Below are 17,417 nucleotides of genomic sequence, written 5' to 3' on the forward strand. Positions count from 1 at the left end.
CTATCATTCCTAAGGAGAAGCTCGGGGGAACAGAGGGTCTTTTCTACAGCTCCCAAGGTCACCAGTGTTTTTTTAACAGATTCGGGGCGGGGAGGGGTAGAGTCTTATCTGCACATTCTCCTCTGTCTGAATGCATGTCCCCAGTATTGGGCCTAGGTCGCCACAGAGAGGTTGTCATGGGGAGGATGCTTTGGAAGGCAGACTGCACTGGAGATTAGCATACAGAACCGTTACTAGAAAGTTGGGCCATGATGCAGTCTCAACAATGACCACACCTGACCCCATGGGGAGCCCCAACGCTGAGATGGCCCTGCAAAGTTGTCCCAGGTTGGGACAAGAGGACTGAGCATTTGTATCCTTTGTTTGACCAATCATTGGAGAGAGGCTGCCCTGGGAAGCAGGTCTCACCTTGGGCTAGGCAGCCGTGCTTAGCCAAGTGCAATTTCCAGAGAGAACCGACAGCTGCAGGCCATCTGATGGCAACACTCCTAGCAGTGAGGGGGAGAAGTCCTTCTGTTCTGAAGGAGGATCTGGGTGGCCATCACCGGGTTCATTATGGGGCCCTCTGACTGGCGTCAGGTAGGGTGTGTGGAGCACAGAGGCAAGTCCACAAATATCAACACAGTGGCCACAGGCTCAAGTCACATAGAAAGTAGGTGACAGGGAGGGGGATCTCAAATTAATAGTCCACCGTATCCAGCACGTGCAGCACCTTCTCCTTCCTGTTACAGTACTGAGAGGAGAAACAGACAAAAATATCTTCGCTTTAGGAGCAGAGGGGCCAACCGTTAAGGGCACCATTTCCCCTTTCACGTTTGCCCTCCCCTTTACAGCATCTGCTCTCTGCTACCACGAGCCCAGCTTGCCCAGGTCAGAGTGTGCTAGGCTGGGCTCTGAAATACATCATTTCAAAATTACCGTTCTAAAAACTGCACAATAACACTATCATGAATGGCTGCACAGGCCCTCACCTCAGATGCAGACCAGACAAATGGCTAGTGTCCTTCCAAAGAAGAGCTGTGACTTTCCTCAGGTCCCTGCAGAGAGAATGCCAGCAAGGAGAAGACAGGAAGGTACAGGGAGACCACAGTCCCACCAGCAGCTGACTTGCCTGAGCTCAGCCATTTCCATGTGGGAAAAATGCAGACCAATAGCAATAAATACACCTACCCGATTTTTCTGCCTTCTCTCTGCTTCACGTGAGCTCAGCACAAAGCAGGTACAAATTTTGAATCCCAGAATGACCACGTTGTGATGTGCTGAGTGACACAACCGTGAGTCCTGCCTCAGGAGGTGATGACATCCCTATTGCTGGGAGAATCCACCTGTGTGTTAAATAGCCACTGGACAGGGATATTATCAAAAGGACCCACACACCACAATACATAATTCCGTGAGGTGCCCCCCAAAGATGATTTGGCTTCATCATAAAGCCAGGAGAGATGTTACTCCTGTAAATAATAATACCTTATAGCACTTAACTTTCAGAGTTTTACTTAGATTTTCTTACCTATAAGCTAGTGAGGGTTTCTTGAATTGTAGGTAACAATAAATTCAAGTCAAATTGGTTCAACCAGTATGGGAAAAGTATTTTGATTTTCATACTAGAAGTGTAGATATAGGGCAAGCTTCAGGGTGGACTCCATCAGTGGCCTCACTGCGTTTCCCAGGGATTCCCTGGGAAGGCCCTGTGTTCCTTTGTATAGCGACATCCTTCTCAGGTAGTAAGACAGCTGCAGAAATTCTAAGCCTTACTCAGAACAGCAACTCTAGGGAAAAAGGTGTTCTTCTAGAAACCCTGTAAGAACATGGAAAGATGTTGCCAGAAGCCTCAGCATATCTGTCCCTGCATCTCATTGGCCCAAAGGTGTCACATGACCTTCCCTGGAACCACTTATTTGCAGGCCCGCCACGCCACGTTGGAAGGGAGGTGTCTACTTCTACTGAGGCCTGTTGGCTACCTGGAGGTCCTGAACAGAATTGTCCTCTTTTTGCAGATGAAAAAGCTGAAATAGAAAGAGCTCAAATGGTCTTGTCCACGTTCATTTATCCAGTAAGTGGTACACTCAAGGCCAGAAAACAGTTTTTGTTAAGTCAGTGACTTCATTCCTTCACATTCAGGTCTTTAAACTTTATGGTTGGGAAACATTTCAGCCATTACTTAGTCCAAATTTCCATCCAGGATTCCTTATCTTATCTTAAAATTTCTTTCTAGATAATATAAGGTCTCTTTCCCAATAATAATCCGCTAGTATGTGGTGTGACATAACACGAGGATAACATACGACATAAGCACAGTAATTTCCTAAACGTAGGGCAGTCACGATGGGAAAAACTATACTTGTCTTAACTTTCCATTTCTCCTTTGGAGAAATGTCATAATGGTAGCAAATTAAAAGCAGTAATCACATTTTTGCTGCTATTACTCTAAAAGATTGGCATGGACTCCCTTTTTTGCTAGCCTAATAATTTTCTTGATATGCTGATTTTAAAAACAACAGGAAAACAGTTTATCTTGGAAATGCTGATGAAGCACCCTTAGCCCACAATCAAAAACATAATGGAAAAATCAATTTTAATTATTTGTGAGGTGTGTCATTTTTCAGTTGGCCCATAAGTCTAGCAGCAAAATGGGAAAATGTCCCCTCTCCACTGCTATCCCTCTCTAGCTCTCCCTCAAGCTGTTGTCTCTAGCGATGCCTGTACTCTTCTGTCACGCCTGCCCCTTGCACTCAGCAGCACAAAGGAAGGAACGAGATGCTTGGAGGTATATCTGCAGGCTGACGGGTGGGGGCCCCGGGTACCCAGTGCCATTCAGCTGGCTGGTTGTTCTGTGACAGCGGCTGGGGTTTTGCTGAGCTGTGGGTGGCGTGAGTTTTACAACAGTCATGACTCTGTCTAGCCTCTGGTTCATCAGCGCAGTCCTCTAAGCCTCAAGGAAAAAAGGCACACGCTTTTAGGTCAGGAGTCACCCAACTGCCAAAACCCATTAGCTTGGAGAGAAAGGAGGAAGAAGAGAAATGGAGTCGCCTGTGATACAACTGACCCTCTTTGTCAGAGAGATGATGCTGCCACAGGGAATGTTGTCAGACCAGATCTTCCGGGCCGAGTGAGCAACACAAATCCATCCACCTTACCTCGCTGCTCCTGAGGGCTGACTAATCCCTGCACTGAAGGAAGTCTCCCATAGTGCCCAGTCTCTATCTGAGGGAAAGGATACTTTTATCCTATATATGCTGGTAGAATCTTCTTTTTTTTTTTTTCTCATTGTTTTACGACTGATAAAAACAAGGAGGGAGATTTCAGTGTTCTTAAACACCACCAGAGGATTCAACGTTGCTTGCTTCCTAGGTTTAGCAAACATTTGTTTTTTTCTGACTGACCTTTACATCCTCTTGCAGGTTGCCGAACGACTGATGACAATTGCCTACGAAAGTGGGGTTAATCTCTTCGATACTGCTGAAGTCTATGCTGCTGGAAAGTGAGTCAGTGCCTCCTTGTGTCCCTCACGTGGTATTTGTGGCACCAAGAATCTGCCCAGGCCATTGCTGTCATGCTGGTGAGAAGGGTCTGCCCTTCCCACACGCTTTGGTGGCGTTGCTTTTCTCCCTTCCACTAGCCCCTTCACCAGAGCTGGGGATATTGGCTGCCTCTGGCCCCTTCTGCCCCCCACCCCCACCCCAAACCTTCCTATCCTTGACCCGTGTATGAAGAATGGACTGCAAACAATTGCCATAGCCTTCCTGAGGGGCAGAGGCGGCTGGGACCAGAGTGGTGGCAGTGAAGATCAAGAAATGTTAGTTGGAGGGATGCCTGGGTGGCTTAGTCAGTTAAGTGTCCGACTCTTGATTTTGGCTCAGGTCATGATCTCACGGTTTGTGAGTTCAAGCCACGTGTTGGGCCTTGTGCTGACAGTGCAGAGCCTGCTTGGGATTCTCTCTCTCCTTCTCTCTCGCTGTCTCCCTCTGTCCCTTCCCCCCATCCCCAAAATAAATAATAAACATTTTTTTTTAAAAAAAAGAAGTATTAGTTGGATATAGGAGTGAGGAAATAAAGGAGCAGATTCCAGTGTAGTTGTTCAAAAGCTAGTCTTGCTATTTCGTAACCATGTCTCATAGTTACTCAACCCTTCAGGGAAACTGGGACGTCCTCTCTGCAGGGAACCAGGGACTGCTTTTCCTGTCTGCAGGCCCATCCCTCCACCTAGCATGACAAGTAGATCAGAGATTAAAGGAGGGGTCCTCAAAGATGCCAAGAAATTTAGTATATTTTGTGAGAGGGCATTTCAGACCCCATTCTGAGGACAGAGAGGACTGCAAAAGGGCCTTGCTGGAGAAGCCACACCAACTACAACCTTCCCACGGCCCTGAGAACAGGCTCCGGGCTCTGACACTGGGCTCACTGCTCGTCACACCATGTGGGGAATGTGCCCTTGGGGAGACCTCAAGGTTCATGCCCTCTACGTCCTGGCACGAGAAGCACGTCTCAGAACAGAACTGGCGCACCTTGGCCACCTGCTGCCAACACAGACAGACTGACTCACGTAGCTCCCAGGACTGTTTGAGCAGCTCTGCCATTTTCTACCAGGACTGTGGCGCCTAATCCTCCACAGGCCTCACTCCCCAGCACCTTCTTCCAGGCAAGGAGCACAATCAAACTGCTGGACTCGAGGAATCAGGTTCATCGTTGCCCAATCTGTGTTGTCCTTGCGTGGTTTCCTCCTTCTCAACGGCAGATCTATGTTTGAGGACGATCGGGGAAGTTCAGAGCCCACGTCCCTGATGTTTTCTGTTGAGTCCAAGGAGAGGAAATACAATTGATAAGGCCTTCCTCCTTCCCACGTCTGAGCCTTTCTCAGTGTTTTCTTCTTTTGTTGAATCCTGCTAAGGTTGGAAAAGGGAAGTCCTGTTTGTATTTCTACTATGATTGATAGTCAGTCCTGGTTAATTACTGACTGACTGTCCAGTGTGCAACTGAGCTAGGTTCCCGCTATGAAATGCAAAGTTGCAAAAGACAGTGTCAGAAACAGAGGGCTGGGGAAGAGAACACTGGTGTAAAGTCCCCTGCATGTCGGTCTGGAGCATGCTCCATAGCTACCCCGCAGCATGGTTAATGCCAGGCTGGGCACTCCAACACAGACAGAACTTTCAGCTAAGATAAACAGTGTTTAGTGACAATTCCCCATCTATAGGACCCCAATGAACAAAGTGCTAATTCCATTTATGTCCCCATTCACAAAGCCTCTGAGAGCCCACGTGCTTCTTACAACATTGATCTGACCGGGAGGGACCTACAATAAAACTTCAGTCTCCTTAACCTTGGGTCCTGGCTCAGGTAGGTGGAGGGGAGAAGACAGCGGAGATGTCTTCGCTGTACCTCTCCACGACCCACTGTAGGGGCGGGAAGAATACTTCTCTACATCTCCCTGCACCTTCCTTCTGTGGCAACACTTGTCACTAGAACCCAGGACATTCTCTATGTGGGCCACTGCATCTGCAGCCCTAGCCTTTGGGACATCAAAACACCCACATGGTTTGTTTTGTTTGCTTTCTTTGTTTGTTTGTTTGTTTGTTTGTTTGTTTGTTTTTTCATCCTGCAAGATCTCCGGGGAATCCGTATTTTCTATCTAAATAGGACAAGGTCTCATTGTCCTCCCTGGTCACAATTGAAAACCACAGCAATTAGAAGGGTAACCTTGACTCCCACTGGACTCCGCCAAGCAGGATATTTATAAATGGGATCAGCGGTTCAAAAGCACCGAACTGCCAAGTGACTCTGTTGTTTCTTAGTATCAGGACCACAGGCGGTCTCCTGCCAGTGTGTCAGGATTTGGCAGGTGCTTCTGGAATGCTCCAGGAGTAGGATTCTGCAGGCACAAGCAGAAACAGCGGAAACTGTGCTACTAGCCGAGAGCAGCTTCTATTTTCAGGACATGTAGGCACTGAGAGTTCAAACAACGAATGGCTCTTGTGTTTTTGGATTGACTCTTGTGTTTCCAGGACATTGTATCCTGAGCTATTATCTGTTTCCCTTCCAGGGCTGAAGTGATTCTGGGGAGCATCATCAAGAAGAAAGGCTGGAGGTAATGCATTCACCATAATCATGTACTTCTCTTTCAAAAGACTGTTATTATTTTGTCCCAGAGAAGGAAAAATAAAATTGCATGACAACTAAACAAAAGGCTGTCAAAAAAAAAAAAGTCAATTTTTGGTAAAGAAACGATTTATAGTGGTTTGGAAATAAATACTAACAAGTTCATTATTTGTGCTTTAGTAAGTATTGACTAGTCATTGATCACAATGACTTACCATGGGGTTGAGCAGAGAGGAGGGGAGGTTCATGAGATACTCATGCATAAAAGAAAGGGTTATTTCCATGGTTTCTCACCACTGTTTGTGATAATTTGGTGAAGAAAGACAGCTGATAGGGAGCTGATTATATACATGTACTTATGTTCACTGTTCATCTTATTGACAACTCTGGATGCAAAGAAGTGATGAAAAGAGAAGTCCTTGTGACAAATACCACAAAGCTCTCTTATCTGAACACAATTAGCCCGCGTCTCTGATGTGTGCCAGGAGCCCTATTATCTGGGCGTTCAGGGAAGTGCTTCATCTGCTGTCCTTGAGGGGTTGCATCCCATTCCATGGTGTTCGTATCCAGTGGTAAAGAGGAACGCCGCCTCTGTGGGGCGTGGGGCGGCAATCCCCCTCCATTTCACTATGCGTGTCAACCATGACAGCCACTTCTTCCCCGGCAGGAGTACAGAATCAGGCAAAGACCACGGAACAAGTCTGGGTCCTCTTCTGCCCTGGCAGATTTGCCATTGGCCAAATAAACAACAGCTCTGTAGTATTAGTGGAAATGGAGACCCAGAAGTTTATGGAGATGTGAACAAAAGAAGTTCGATGACCTACTTTCTCTCCCTTCTTTCTCCTCCTCCCCCACTCCAGGGATTATAAGGGGATTAGGAAAAAACGATATTCACCCTTAAATATGGAAGAATTTTCATATTCCTGCCCAGTCCTCCACCTTGCCTGAGTAACCTTCCCACTCACAAGGCTGGTCTGTCCATCACCGAAATCACTTCCCTAGGGCTCCTGGAACAAAGTGCTGGCTTCAGATATGTGTTCTGTCACAGTTCTCTAGGCCAGAAGTGCAACATCAAGGTTTGAGCAGTGTCCTGCTCTTTCTGTAAGTCTGGATAGAACCCTTCCTTGCCCCTTCCTAGCTTTTGGCTTTTGCGGGCAATCTTGGGCCTGCGCTCAACCTCTGCCTCCGTCATCAGATGGCGTCCTCCCCTCATGTGTGTCTGTGCATCTTCTTAAAAGGACACCAGTCATATTGGATTAAGGACTCACCCTACTCCAGTATAACCTCATCACCTCATCTTAATTTAACTAATTACATCTGTAATGATCGTATTTCCAAATAAGCTCACTCTCTGAGGTACTACTGGGGGTTAGGACTTTACCATGTCTTTTTAGGGGACACAACTCAACCCAAAACAGAGACCCTGGAGATGAGCCCACTAACAGCCCTGGTGAGCTGTGCAGCGAGGTGTAGGCTGACAGAGCACCTGAGGAAGGAGCGGAACATCAGTGCAGGAGCTCTTTCCCCTCAGCACCCAGAGGGCACCTAACCATCACTCTCCACAGTTTGCAGAGCCTATTATACACCTACAGGAAAACGGATTAACATGGGTTTTTGGTTTTTTTTTTTTTTTTTTTTTACAAACTGCCTTTCAGTCTTGCAAATAAAAACCCAAGCTGTCACCATGCTACAGAATATTGAAATCAGCACACAGCTGCCCCTACAAGGCTGGTGGAAAGATAGACCGTATCATCCTAGTACGGAGTCTATAAAAGCAATTTCAACTGGCACACTTGGCTTCTAGTCCCAGGACCACCACTTGCCCACTGTGCCAGCTACCTCACTTCTCTGAGTCTCACTTTCCCCACCTGCAAAATGGACGGCGTAACTGTTCATGAAGTGCTGTCCTGTGAAAGTGAGATAAAGTATGCCAGAGTATTTTGAAAGTTGTGCTGTATCGGTATAAAATACTCACATTATCGTTCTCCACCCACTCAGAAGAGTTGCTGGAAATGCCTCTGTGATGGTCACTGGTCATCTGCCAGGTTGCTGTCTATTCTTGCTCTTTGAGCCTACATGTTAGTGTGCACACCCGCGTCACCCAAACGTTTTCCAGAAGGCCTAACTTTGAAAACAGAAGTCCATGATGGTATTTGCATAGAGTGTGCAGCCTCTCGGAATAATCGAGAGGACTGCATTAATTTTTCATAATATTCCATCCAGCCTTTTGTTGAAGCTGTGAAAATGTTTGCTAACAGAGATCTGGCTCCCCCGGGGCAGATTGCCGCTACACTAGGTATCGTGAGGTTGATGGATGAACCTGGAAAGTACATCAGCCCTTCTGCGGTGTGTAATCTCCAGATGCGTGTATCTGTAGAGCTTCCATTACAGTGATTCAAATTACTTTTCAGGGAATTAACTTCAGTGGGATGGGGTTGCTGACATTTCCTACAAATTTTTCTTGTTGCAGCTAAGCTGTCGGAATTGTCACCCTTGTTCCCCATTGGTTATCATTAATCTTACGAGGCTCTCATACCTGCGGGCCCCAGGGCATCAGCTCTACAGCTGATGGAATTATGAATGCCTTATTTCAAATAGTCCCAAAGTTCGGTCTTAACCTTTGAATCTCAAAGGATTTTTTTTCCTAGACCAGTTCAATTGAATTACATACTTGGAGAAACTGAATTATACTGAGATCTGCCTCCCGATTTTAAATCATATGGCTGTAGGTCTCAAGACATGTTTCTTATTCCACCATCATGACGAGACGATTGCCATTTCCTGCCCTGTGTGTGGTTTTGAGAAGGCAATTAGTTTGCTGACAAGATTTCCGCGGTTCATTCCCTTAGGAGTAAAGTGGTTAACACCTTGCGTTAAAAATTTTAGCACTGTTTTCCTAAAATAACATTTCCATTTAATAGGACACTCAAAGAAATTTTATCCCTATTTATTGATTATTATAATTTACTTTATCATTCATATTTCCATGCAATCAGTTCCTGCCTGTGAATGTGATGGTTGGAAAGCATAATAACTCAGAGCCACTAGGGCCCGTGGTCCTTGGCAGAGGATTTAGCCCCAGGAAAACTCACGTTCAATCAACGTTATGTCAGATGCTAAATAAGTATTAGCTGGTGCTACTAAAGCAATCCATCCTTTATGCCAGTTCACTCACCCTCTCATTTACCATTTCTGTCCCTCCATGTCTACCACTCACCCTCTTCACCACACCCCCCCTGAACCGGTGGCTTGTGTCACAGCCTCCTTCTCCTGTCCCTCCAGGTATAGGTCACTTCCCTTCAACCTCTTCGCCTAGGATCTGACTTCACATCCCCACTCACCACCTTCCCCTTGTCCCCATATTTCAGTGACACGAATGAACACATTTACCACTTTACCAATTTTTTTTTAAATGGGAGGTACGATAAATTCTTTCCAATGCTATAATATCCTAACTCAGTACAATAACCAGCAATTTACTTAATATTTCTCTGTGTGTGTTTGTCTAACGTACAGGAGGTCCAGCCTGGTCATAACAACCAAACTCTACTGGGGTGGAAAGTAAGTTAAATACCTTTTCTTTTCCCTACTTGACAGGAGACAACTAGTAGCTCATGCTTTTATCCTTTTGGGCAACCATTTTACATCTAATGTACTAAAATTAATTGGATTGGAGAGAAAGAGTATTTTTCCTGCCCTGAAGGAAATGGCAATTAGCCTAGGATTCAATGTTAGCAAGATGCCCCAAAGAAAGTTAGTGGTCACTTGTTACTAAGTGATTCACGGAGATTTTCAAATACCAACCTCATTCTAAGAACCATTTCCAAAATACAGTTCAGATTTTGGGAAAAGAAAATAAGCACATAGCATCCCAGGAGAAAAGCTACTCAAATCTGCCAAAAGTCAGAGACTTCCACGGAATGCAAAGATGAAAATATCTTGTCTGACCCCACGTGTACGTCTCTGGTCATTTTTTTTAAAATTATTTTTTAATGTTTATTTATTTTTGAGACAGAGAGAGACACAGCATGAGTAGGGAAGGGGCAGAGAGAGAGGGAGACACAGAATCTGAAACAGGCTCCAGGCTCTGAGCTGTCAGCACAGAGCCCGATGCGGGGCTCGAACTCACGAACTGTGAGATCATGCCCTGAGCCGAAGTGGGACGCCTAACCAACTGAGCCACCCAGGCGCCCCTGTCTCTGGTCATTTTTTTTTTTTTTAATTTTTTTTTTTCAACGTTTATTTATTTTTGGGACAGAGAGAGACAGAGCATGAATGGGGGAGGGGCAGAGAGAGGGAGACACAGAATCGGAAACAGGCTCCAGGCTCTGAGCCATCAGCCCAGAGCCCAACGCGGGGCTCAAACTCACGGACCGCGAGATCGTGACCTGGCTGAAGTCGGACGCTTAACCAACTGCGCCACCCAGGCGCCCCTCTGGTCATTTTTGCAGAAGGCTCCAAACGTGTTGATCAAAAGGACCGCCTTTTGGAGAATAACAGAAGCTACTATATCACTCACTGGCAGGCAAATGAAAGAGAGGTCCTTTCTCTGTTGTAGGATGCAAACAATTTTCGCAAGATGAATTGGCCTCTGATGAATCTACTGGTGTTTGAACTGGTACTTACATGATTCAACAGAACTTAGAAGTCTGGCCTTTTTGACAAACATGTAAGAAAACAGCAAGCTGTTTCATATACCTTTTTGTAGAAATCACAACTATGGAGTCTTAACAAAGAAACAAAAACAAACACAAACCAACCAAATCTTATTTGCCTCCCTATAATTGAGAGGGAATAGTTACAATTGGAGACAGAGGACCTCTCCTTTGGAGTCTTCTAATCAAAATGTGTATGTGTACACACACACACTCATATTTTATTACTGTTTTTGAGTCTGTTTATGATGACTATGAAGACAGAAAGATGGAATTTAGTTTTTATTACTACCGGAACCTATATAAAAATAAAGCAACATGGTGCCCATGAGAAATACAGATTTACATTGTCTGTGCCCTGATTCGTGTAGCTGTTGCTTAGTGCAGTGGTACTTAAAACCTTGCCTATGCTTTAGAAAGAAACAGAGAGGAAGATAATCTGCAAGAGCCATTACATAGTAGAGTACTACCTACAATAATCATCAATGTTTTTATAAAAGATAAAACATCACCAAAGGCAAAGAGTAAACTACTGTGTTTTAAAAAGAGGATGCCAAAGGTATTGACGTTGAAGAAACATTTCATGAATACTTTGAAACACAAGGACCATATTTCTTTCTAATTGGCCAGATCTTGAAGCTTGTCTGAGAAGACAAAAGTCCTGGTTAAATGTTTGTCTTCTTAGGATACTGATGTAAGAAAGACTTGCGTCACATTTTAACAGAAAGTAATTGTTAGATTTCTTTTGAAAGTCAAAAGGCACTTCCAAATTTGCTTACCTTCTCAGAAAAGCTAATGTTATCAGTAGCTCACAAACTTATGTCAAGGTGTTTTTTGGGGGGGGATTGATTAAGAACAAGGTAGGAAGGCTGAGCTGTGTGTCATGTTATATGTGGATGGGGTGTGTATGGCTGAGTTATTAATATTGTGTGATGAGCGTCATGGTTAATTCATCACCTGGATCTCCAAAGAAAAGGGGCTCAGTGTGTTGCCCACCAGCCTTCTCTCCTCAGCCTGCAGTACAGAATTTGCCAAGAACAGGGTATAAAATTAGCAATTCAATCTAGAATGAGTATTCCTCTGTACTTTTGAAACAGTAATTTGAAAGAGAAAGCACACCCCCACTCAAAGTCATTTGCTTTTCTTTCTTGTTAGAGCTGAAACGGAAAGAGGGCTGTCAAGAAAACATATTATCGAAGGTAGGTACAGCTGCTTCCATTTTATCTTCATTTGTGGGCTGCTGATTCCAGAAAGGTATCAACCAAAAGGGTTTAAAACCCATTGCGGCGGGGGGTGGGGGGGGGTGGGGTGGGAGGAATTTCCATAAAAAGAATCATAATCAACCACAATGTCTCTGGGGTTTAATGTAGGAGTGTGGTGATACAGAGAAGACAATAGAACACAAAGAAAAAGGGCAAATTTTCTAGAACTCTTCTCCCTTACAGCCAGGCTGACATTAATAAAACACTTCCCTAAGACTTTCTAAAAGGTTTTAATTGAGATATAATTTATATAACATAAAAGTCCACCCATTTAAAGTGTACAATTCACTGGTTCTGAGCATAACAGAGTTGTGTGATCATCACTGTAAATTCAATTTAAAAAATTTCCTAATTCCTAGTACCCACTTGCAGTCAGTTCCCACCCTCTCTGTACCCTCCTCCACAGCCCCAAGTAACCACTAATCTACTTTTGTCTCTATAAATTTGCCAATTCTCGATATTTTATATGAATGAGATCATATAATGTGTAATAGTTTGTGACTAGCTTTTTTCACTTAGCATAATGTTCATGTTGTAACATGTATCATAACGTATCATTTTTACTGCCAAATAAAATTCCATTGTATGGATAGGCCCCATTTTGTTTATCCATTCATCATTTTGTTACATCCATTCATGTTGATGTACATTTGGGTTGTTTTCATTTTTTGACTTATGAATAATACTGCTGTGAATATCTACATACTAGGTTTTGGGTGGATATATGCTAAGGCGATGATAGTTTTACCTTAGTTTAAATTTTTGTGTTTTTAATTGCAATTCAATTAGCATACAGTGTTATATTGGTTTCAGATGTACAGTATAGTGATTCAGCAATTCCAAACATGACTTGGAACATTCATGTTCCATCCATTCATGTTGATGTACATTTGGGTTGTTTTCATTTTTTGACTTATGAATAATACTGCTGTGAATATCTACATACTAGGTTTTGGGTGGATATATGCTAAGGCGATGATAGTTTTACCTTAGTTTAAATTTTTATGTTTTTAATTACAATTCAATTAGCATACAGTGTTATATTGGTTTCAGATGTACAGTATAGTGATTCAGCAATTCCAAACATGACTTGGTGCTTATCACGATAAGTGTATTCTTAATTCCCTTTGCCTATTTTACCTATCCCTCCCCCCACCTGTCCTCTAGTAACCACCAGTTTGTTCCCTATATTTAAGAGTGTGTCTCTTGGTTTGCCTTTCTGTGTACATTTGTTTTGTTTCTTAAATTCCACATACGAATGAAATAGTATGGTATTCATCTTTCCCTGACCGACTTATTTCACATAGCGTGATGCCCTCTAGATCCATTCATGTTGCAAATGGCAAGATTTCATTCTTTCTTCATAGCTGTGTAGTGTTCTATTGTATATATATATACAGCCTCTCCTTAATCCATTCATCTATGGAAGAATACTCAGAGAGCGTCCATATGGTGGCTATTGTAAATTATGCTGCAATAAACATAGCGGTGCATGTATCTTTTCAAATGAGTGTTTTTGTATTCTTTGGGTGAATACCCGGGAGTAGAATTACTAGATGATATGGTAATTCTATTTTTAATTCTTTGAGGAACCTCCATGCTGTTTTCCAGAGTGGCTGCACCAGTTTGCATTCCCACCAACAGTGCAAGAGGGTTCCCCTTTCTTCACATCCTGGGCAATGCCTGTTGTTTCTTGTGTTGTTGATTTTAGCTATTCTGCTGACAGGTATGAGGTGGTATCTCATTGTGACTTTGATTTGCATTTCCTTGTTGATGAGTGATGTTGAGTATTTTTTCATGTGCCTGTTGGCCATCTACCTATATTCTTTGGGGAAATGTCTGTTCATGTCTTCTGCCCATTTTTTAGTTGGAATATTTATCTTATTTGGTGTTGAATTGTATAAATTCTTTTTTTTTTAAATTTTTTTTAACGTTTATTTATTTTTGAGACAGAGAGAGACAGAGCATGAACGGGGGAGGGGCAGAGAGAGAGGGAGACACAGAATGGGAAGCAGGCTCCAGGCTCTGAGCCATCAGCCCAGAGCCCGACGCGGGGCTCAAACTCATGGACCGCGAGATGGTGACCTGAGCTGAAGTTGGACGCTTAACCGACTGAGCCACCCAGGCGCCCCTGTATAAATTCTTTATATATTTTGACTATTAACCCCTTATTAGATATATCATTGGCAAATATCTCCTCCCATCTAGAGAGTTGTCTTTTGTTTTGTTGGCGGTTTTTTCGCTGTACAAAAGCTTTTTATTTTGGGATGGTCCTAATAGTTTATTTTTGCTTTTGTTTCCTTTGTCAAAGGTGACATCTGTAGAAAAATGTTTCTGTGGCGGATGTCAGAGAGATTACTGATTACTGCCTACGTGTTCTTCTAAGCATTTTATAGTTTCAGGGCTCACATTTAGGTCTTTAATTCATTTTGAATTTGTTATTGTGTAAGAAAGTCCAATTTCGTTCCTTCATATGTAGCTGTCCAGTTTTCCCAAACTGGACATTTGTCTAAGAGACTATCTTTTTTCCATTGCATATTCTTGCCTCCTTTGTCATAGATTAATTGACCATATATTCATGGAATTATTTCTGGGCTCTCTATTCTGTTCTATTGATATCCATGTCTATTTTTGTATCAGTACCATACTGTTTTGATTACTACAGCTTTGTAGTATATCTTGAAATCTGGGATTGTGATACCTCCAGTTTGTCCTTCTCTTTCAAGACGACTTTGGCTATTCAGGATCTTTAGTGGGTCCATACAAGCTTTAGGATTATTTGTTCTAGTTCTGTGAAAAATGCAGTTGGTGTTTTGATAGGGATTGCATTAGTGTATAGATTGCTTTGGTAGTGTGGACATTTTAACAAAATTTTTCTCCCAATTACTGAGTATGCAGTATGTTTACATTTGTTTGTGTCATCTTCAGTTTTTTTCATCAGTGTATTATGGTTTTTGGAGCATAGGTCTTTACCTCCTTAGTTAACTTTATTCCTAGATACTTTATTATTTTCAGTGCATTTGTAAGGGATTTGTAACTGATTCAGAGAGGCATTGCTTTTGTAATTGTACTAAAAACTTTGTAGAGCCTGGAAATGAACAGGAAATAGTACAGTCTTCTAGAACTCTTACGTAGTAGAGTACTACTCTACTTCATTGGGAAGACTATAAGAATTGTGAGGAATTTTTATGTATTTCTTGTTTGTCTATGTATTACAAAAACTGTTACACTTCTACCTTTTGCAATAAGAGAAAGATGTTAGATGGGGCTGTATAAATACAAGATTTTTATAACTTTATGTTCCTGATTAATTATTAAGACAGATGATTTTTCTTCTTTTTATAATTAGTTTCATTTATGAAATGCCAAAGTCAATAAAAACATGAAATACTCTCTAATCTCAGCATTTTAAAAATAATAAAGAAGTCCTCCTTTTCCTTACCTCATCTCATTTCACAGTGTGACAGTCTGGTACCTGTCCTTCCCAACTTATTCCCACAGTTAAATTGATCTATCTATCTATCTATCCACACTTACTTATAAATACAAAAACATAGGTATGAAACCAATGGAATCAAGCTATACATATTAACCAAAAGTTTACTTTTTTCTATAATTAAAATACATTTTAGACATATACACACCCACATACACATGCACATGTACACATGATTTGCAGGTTATTTCTTGGTTTTAGTATTACAAAACATCATACAAATGGCTGTCCTTATGTAAATGTGATCGATACTGGAGACAGCATTATTAGGTCAAAGAAGAATGCGTATTTTAAATTATTTTCTAAAAAGGAATATACCAATCCGATGGTTGAGTTCATTTGATTTATTTGTTTAGTTATACATTTATTTATTAATGAATTTGAGCTACTTTTTATAATTTTGTGCTTTCTCTGAGAATTAACTTTTCGTATTCTTAAGCTATTTTTCTTTTGAGTTGTTTGTCTTGATCTTATTAATTTTTAGGAGCTTTTTGTATATTAATAATGTTCACTTCTGTCAGTTACATATGTTGCAAATATTTTCTTCCAGGCTCTCATTTCATTATAAAGTTTTTTCCCTCCCCATGAACCTAATCTGAAGAATAATATCTAATGTGAAGACATTCATCCCAATTTAGAAACTGGAGTTCTTTATTAATGTGTAAAGAGAACTATTGGAAAGATCTTAGACTTCCACTAGGGGAAAAAAAACAGTTTTGGTATTCAGTCATTTAATTTAAAACGAAGACTTTTGGAGCGACTGGCTGGCTCATTCGGTAGAGTATGTCCCTCCTGATCTCAGCGTTATGAGTTAGAGCTCCACATTGGATATAGAGATTACTTTAAAAATATAAAAATTAAAAAATTAAAAATTGAACAAAATAGAAAGTTTTTGAAGCCAGATCTTGGAGAATCTATTTATATATATAATAATAATAATAATAATTATTATTATTATTATTATATATATAAATGTATATGCATACAAATTTATATGTATACAAATTTTTATATATTTATAATTTATATATAATCCATATATTTATATATAATAATTTATATAAAATTATAAATATATAAAATAAATTTATAATCTATATATTTATATAAATTTAATTATATATAAATTTATATATTTACATAACACATATATAATTAATATGTATAATTTATTAATTACATGTGTATATAGTTAATATATATAATTTATATATGTATATAATTATAAATTATATATAAATTTGTTAACAGTAATAAATATATCATTCAGTTGTTTCCAAAGTGTTTGTATGACACTTGCAAAGTGTTTGTATGAGTTTGGTATTTCTCACTAACTAATTTTTTTTTTTTTAATTTTTTTTTCAACGTTTATTTATTTTTGGGACAGAGAGAGACAGAGCATGAATGGGGGAGGGGCACAGAGAGAGGGAGACACAGAATCTGAAACAGGCTCCAGGCTCTGAGCCATCAGCCCAGAGCCTGACTCAGGGCTCGAACTCACGGACCGCGAGATCGTGACCTGGCTGAAGTCGGACGCTTAACCGACTGCGCCACCCAGGTGTCCCTCACTAACTAATTTTTAATATATTTCTAAGCATTGGGCTTTGAAACCAAACAGTGGTTCAAGTTTCAACTATGTCATTTAGGAGCTAGGGGACTTTGTGCAAGTTATTCAACCTTACTAAGCCTCCCATCTTCTTGATTATACAAAGGGCTATAAATATTCCTACTTACAACATTACTATACAGAAACTGATTTTAGAGAATTCACATTGAGCACAATATCCATCATATAATAAGCACTTAATAAATGTTATTTTTGTCATTATGTCATCATTCTTAACAGTACCACTGTTAGTCTTCATATCATGGTTAAGGGCCCCTTTTACCAAGTAACGTTCTAAGGCTGCC

At 41.4% G+C, this 17,417-nt stretch overlaps 1 protein-coding gene across 6 annotated transcripts in view; it reads left to right on the forward strand.

Annotated features, from left to right (window-relative positions):
* Positions 1–17,417, forward strand: part of KCNAB1 (potassium voltage-gated channel subfamily A regulatory beta subunit 1) — a 399,759-nt gene that overhangs the window by 312,494 nt on the left and 69,848 nt on the right. For 4 of the 6 annotated variants that reach the window (XM_047874454.1, XM_047874456.1, XM_047874455.1 and 1 more), the window contains exons 4-7: positions 3,402–3,481; positions 6,038–6,082; positions 9,610–9,654; positions 11,904–11,947. In XM_047874454.1, the coding sequence (XP_047730410.1) occupies positions 3,402–3,481; positions 6,038–6,082; positions 9,610–9,654; positions 11,904–11,947 (214 nt within the window). Of the gene's footprint in view, positions 1–2,013; positions 2,054–3,220; positions 3,240–3,401; positions 3,482–6,037; positions 6,083–9,609; positions 9,655–11,903; positions 11,948–17,417 lie in introns of those variants that run through there. The other 2 variants (XM_047874458.1, XM_047874459.1) reach the window with 2 other exon arrangements.

The sequence above is a fragment of the Prionailurus viverrinus genome, chromosome C2, assembly GCF_022837055.1.
Source record: "Prionailurus viverrinus isolate Anna chromosome C2, UM_Priviv_1.0, whole genome shotgun sequence".
In the NCBI taxonomy this organism is placed as follows: Eukaryota; Metazoa; Chordata; class Mammalia; order Carnivora; family Felidae; genus Prionailurus; species Prionailurus viverrinus.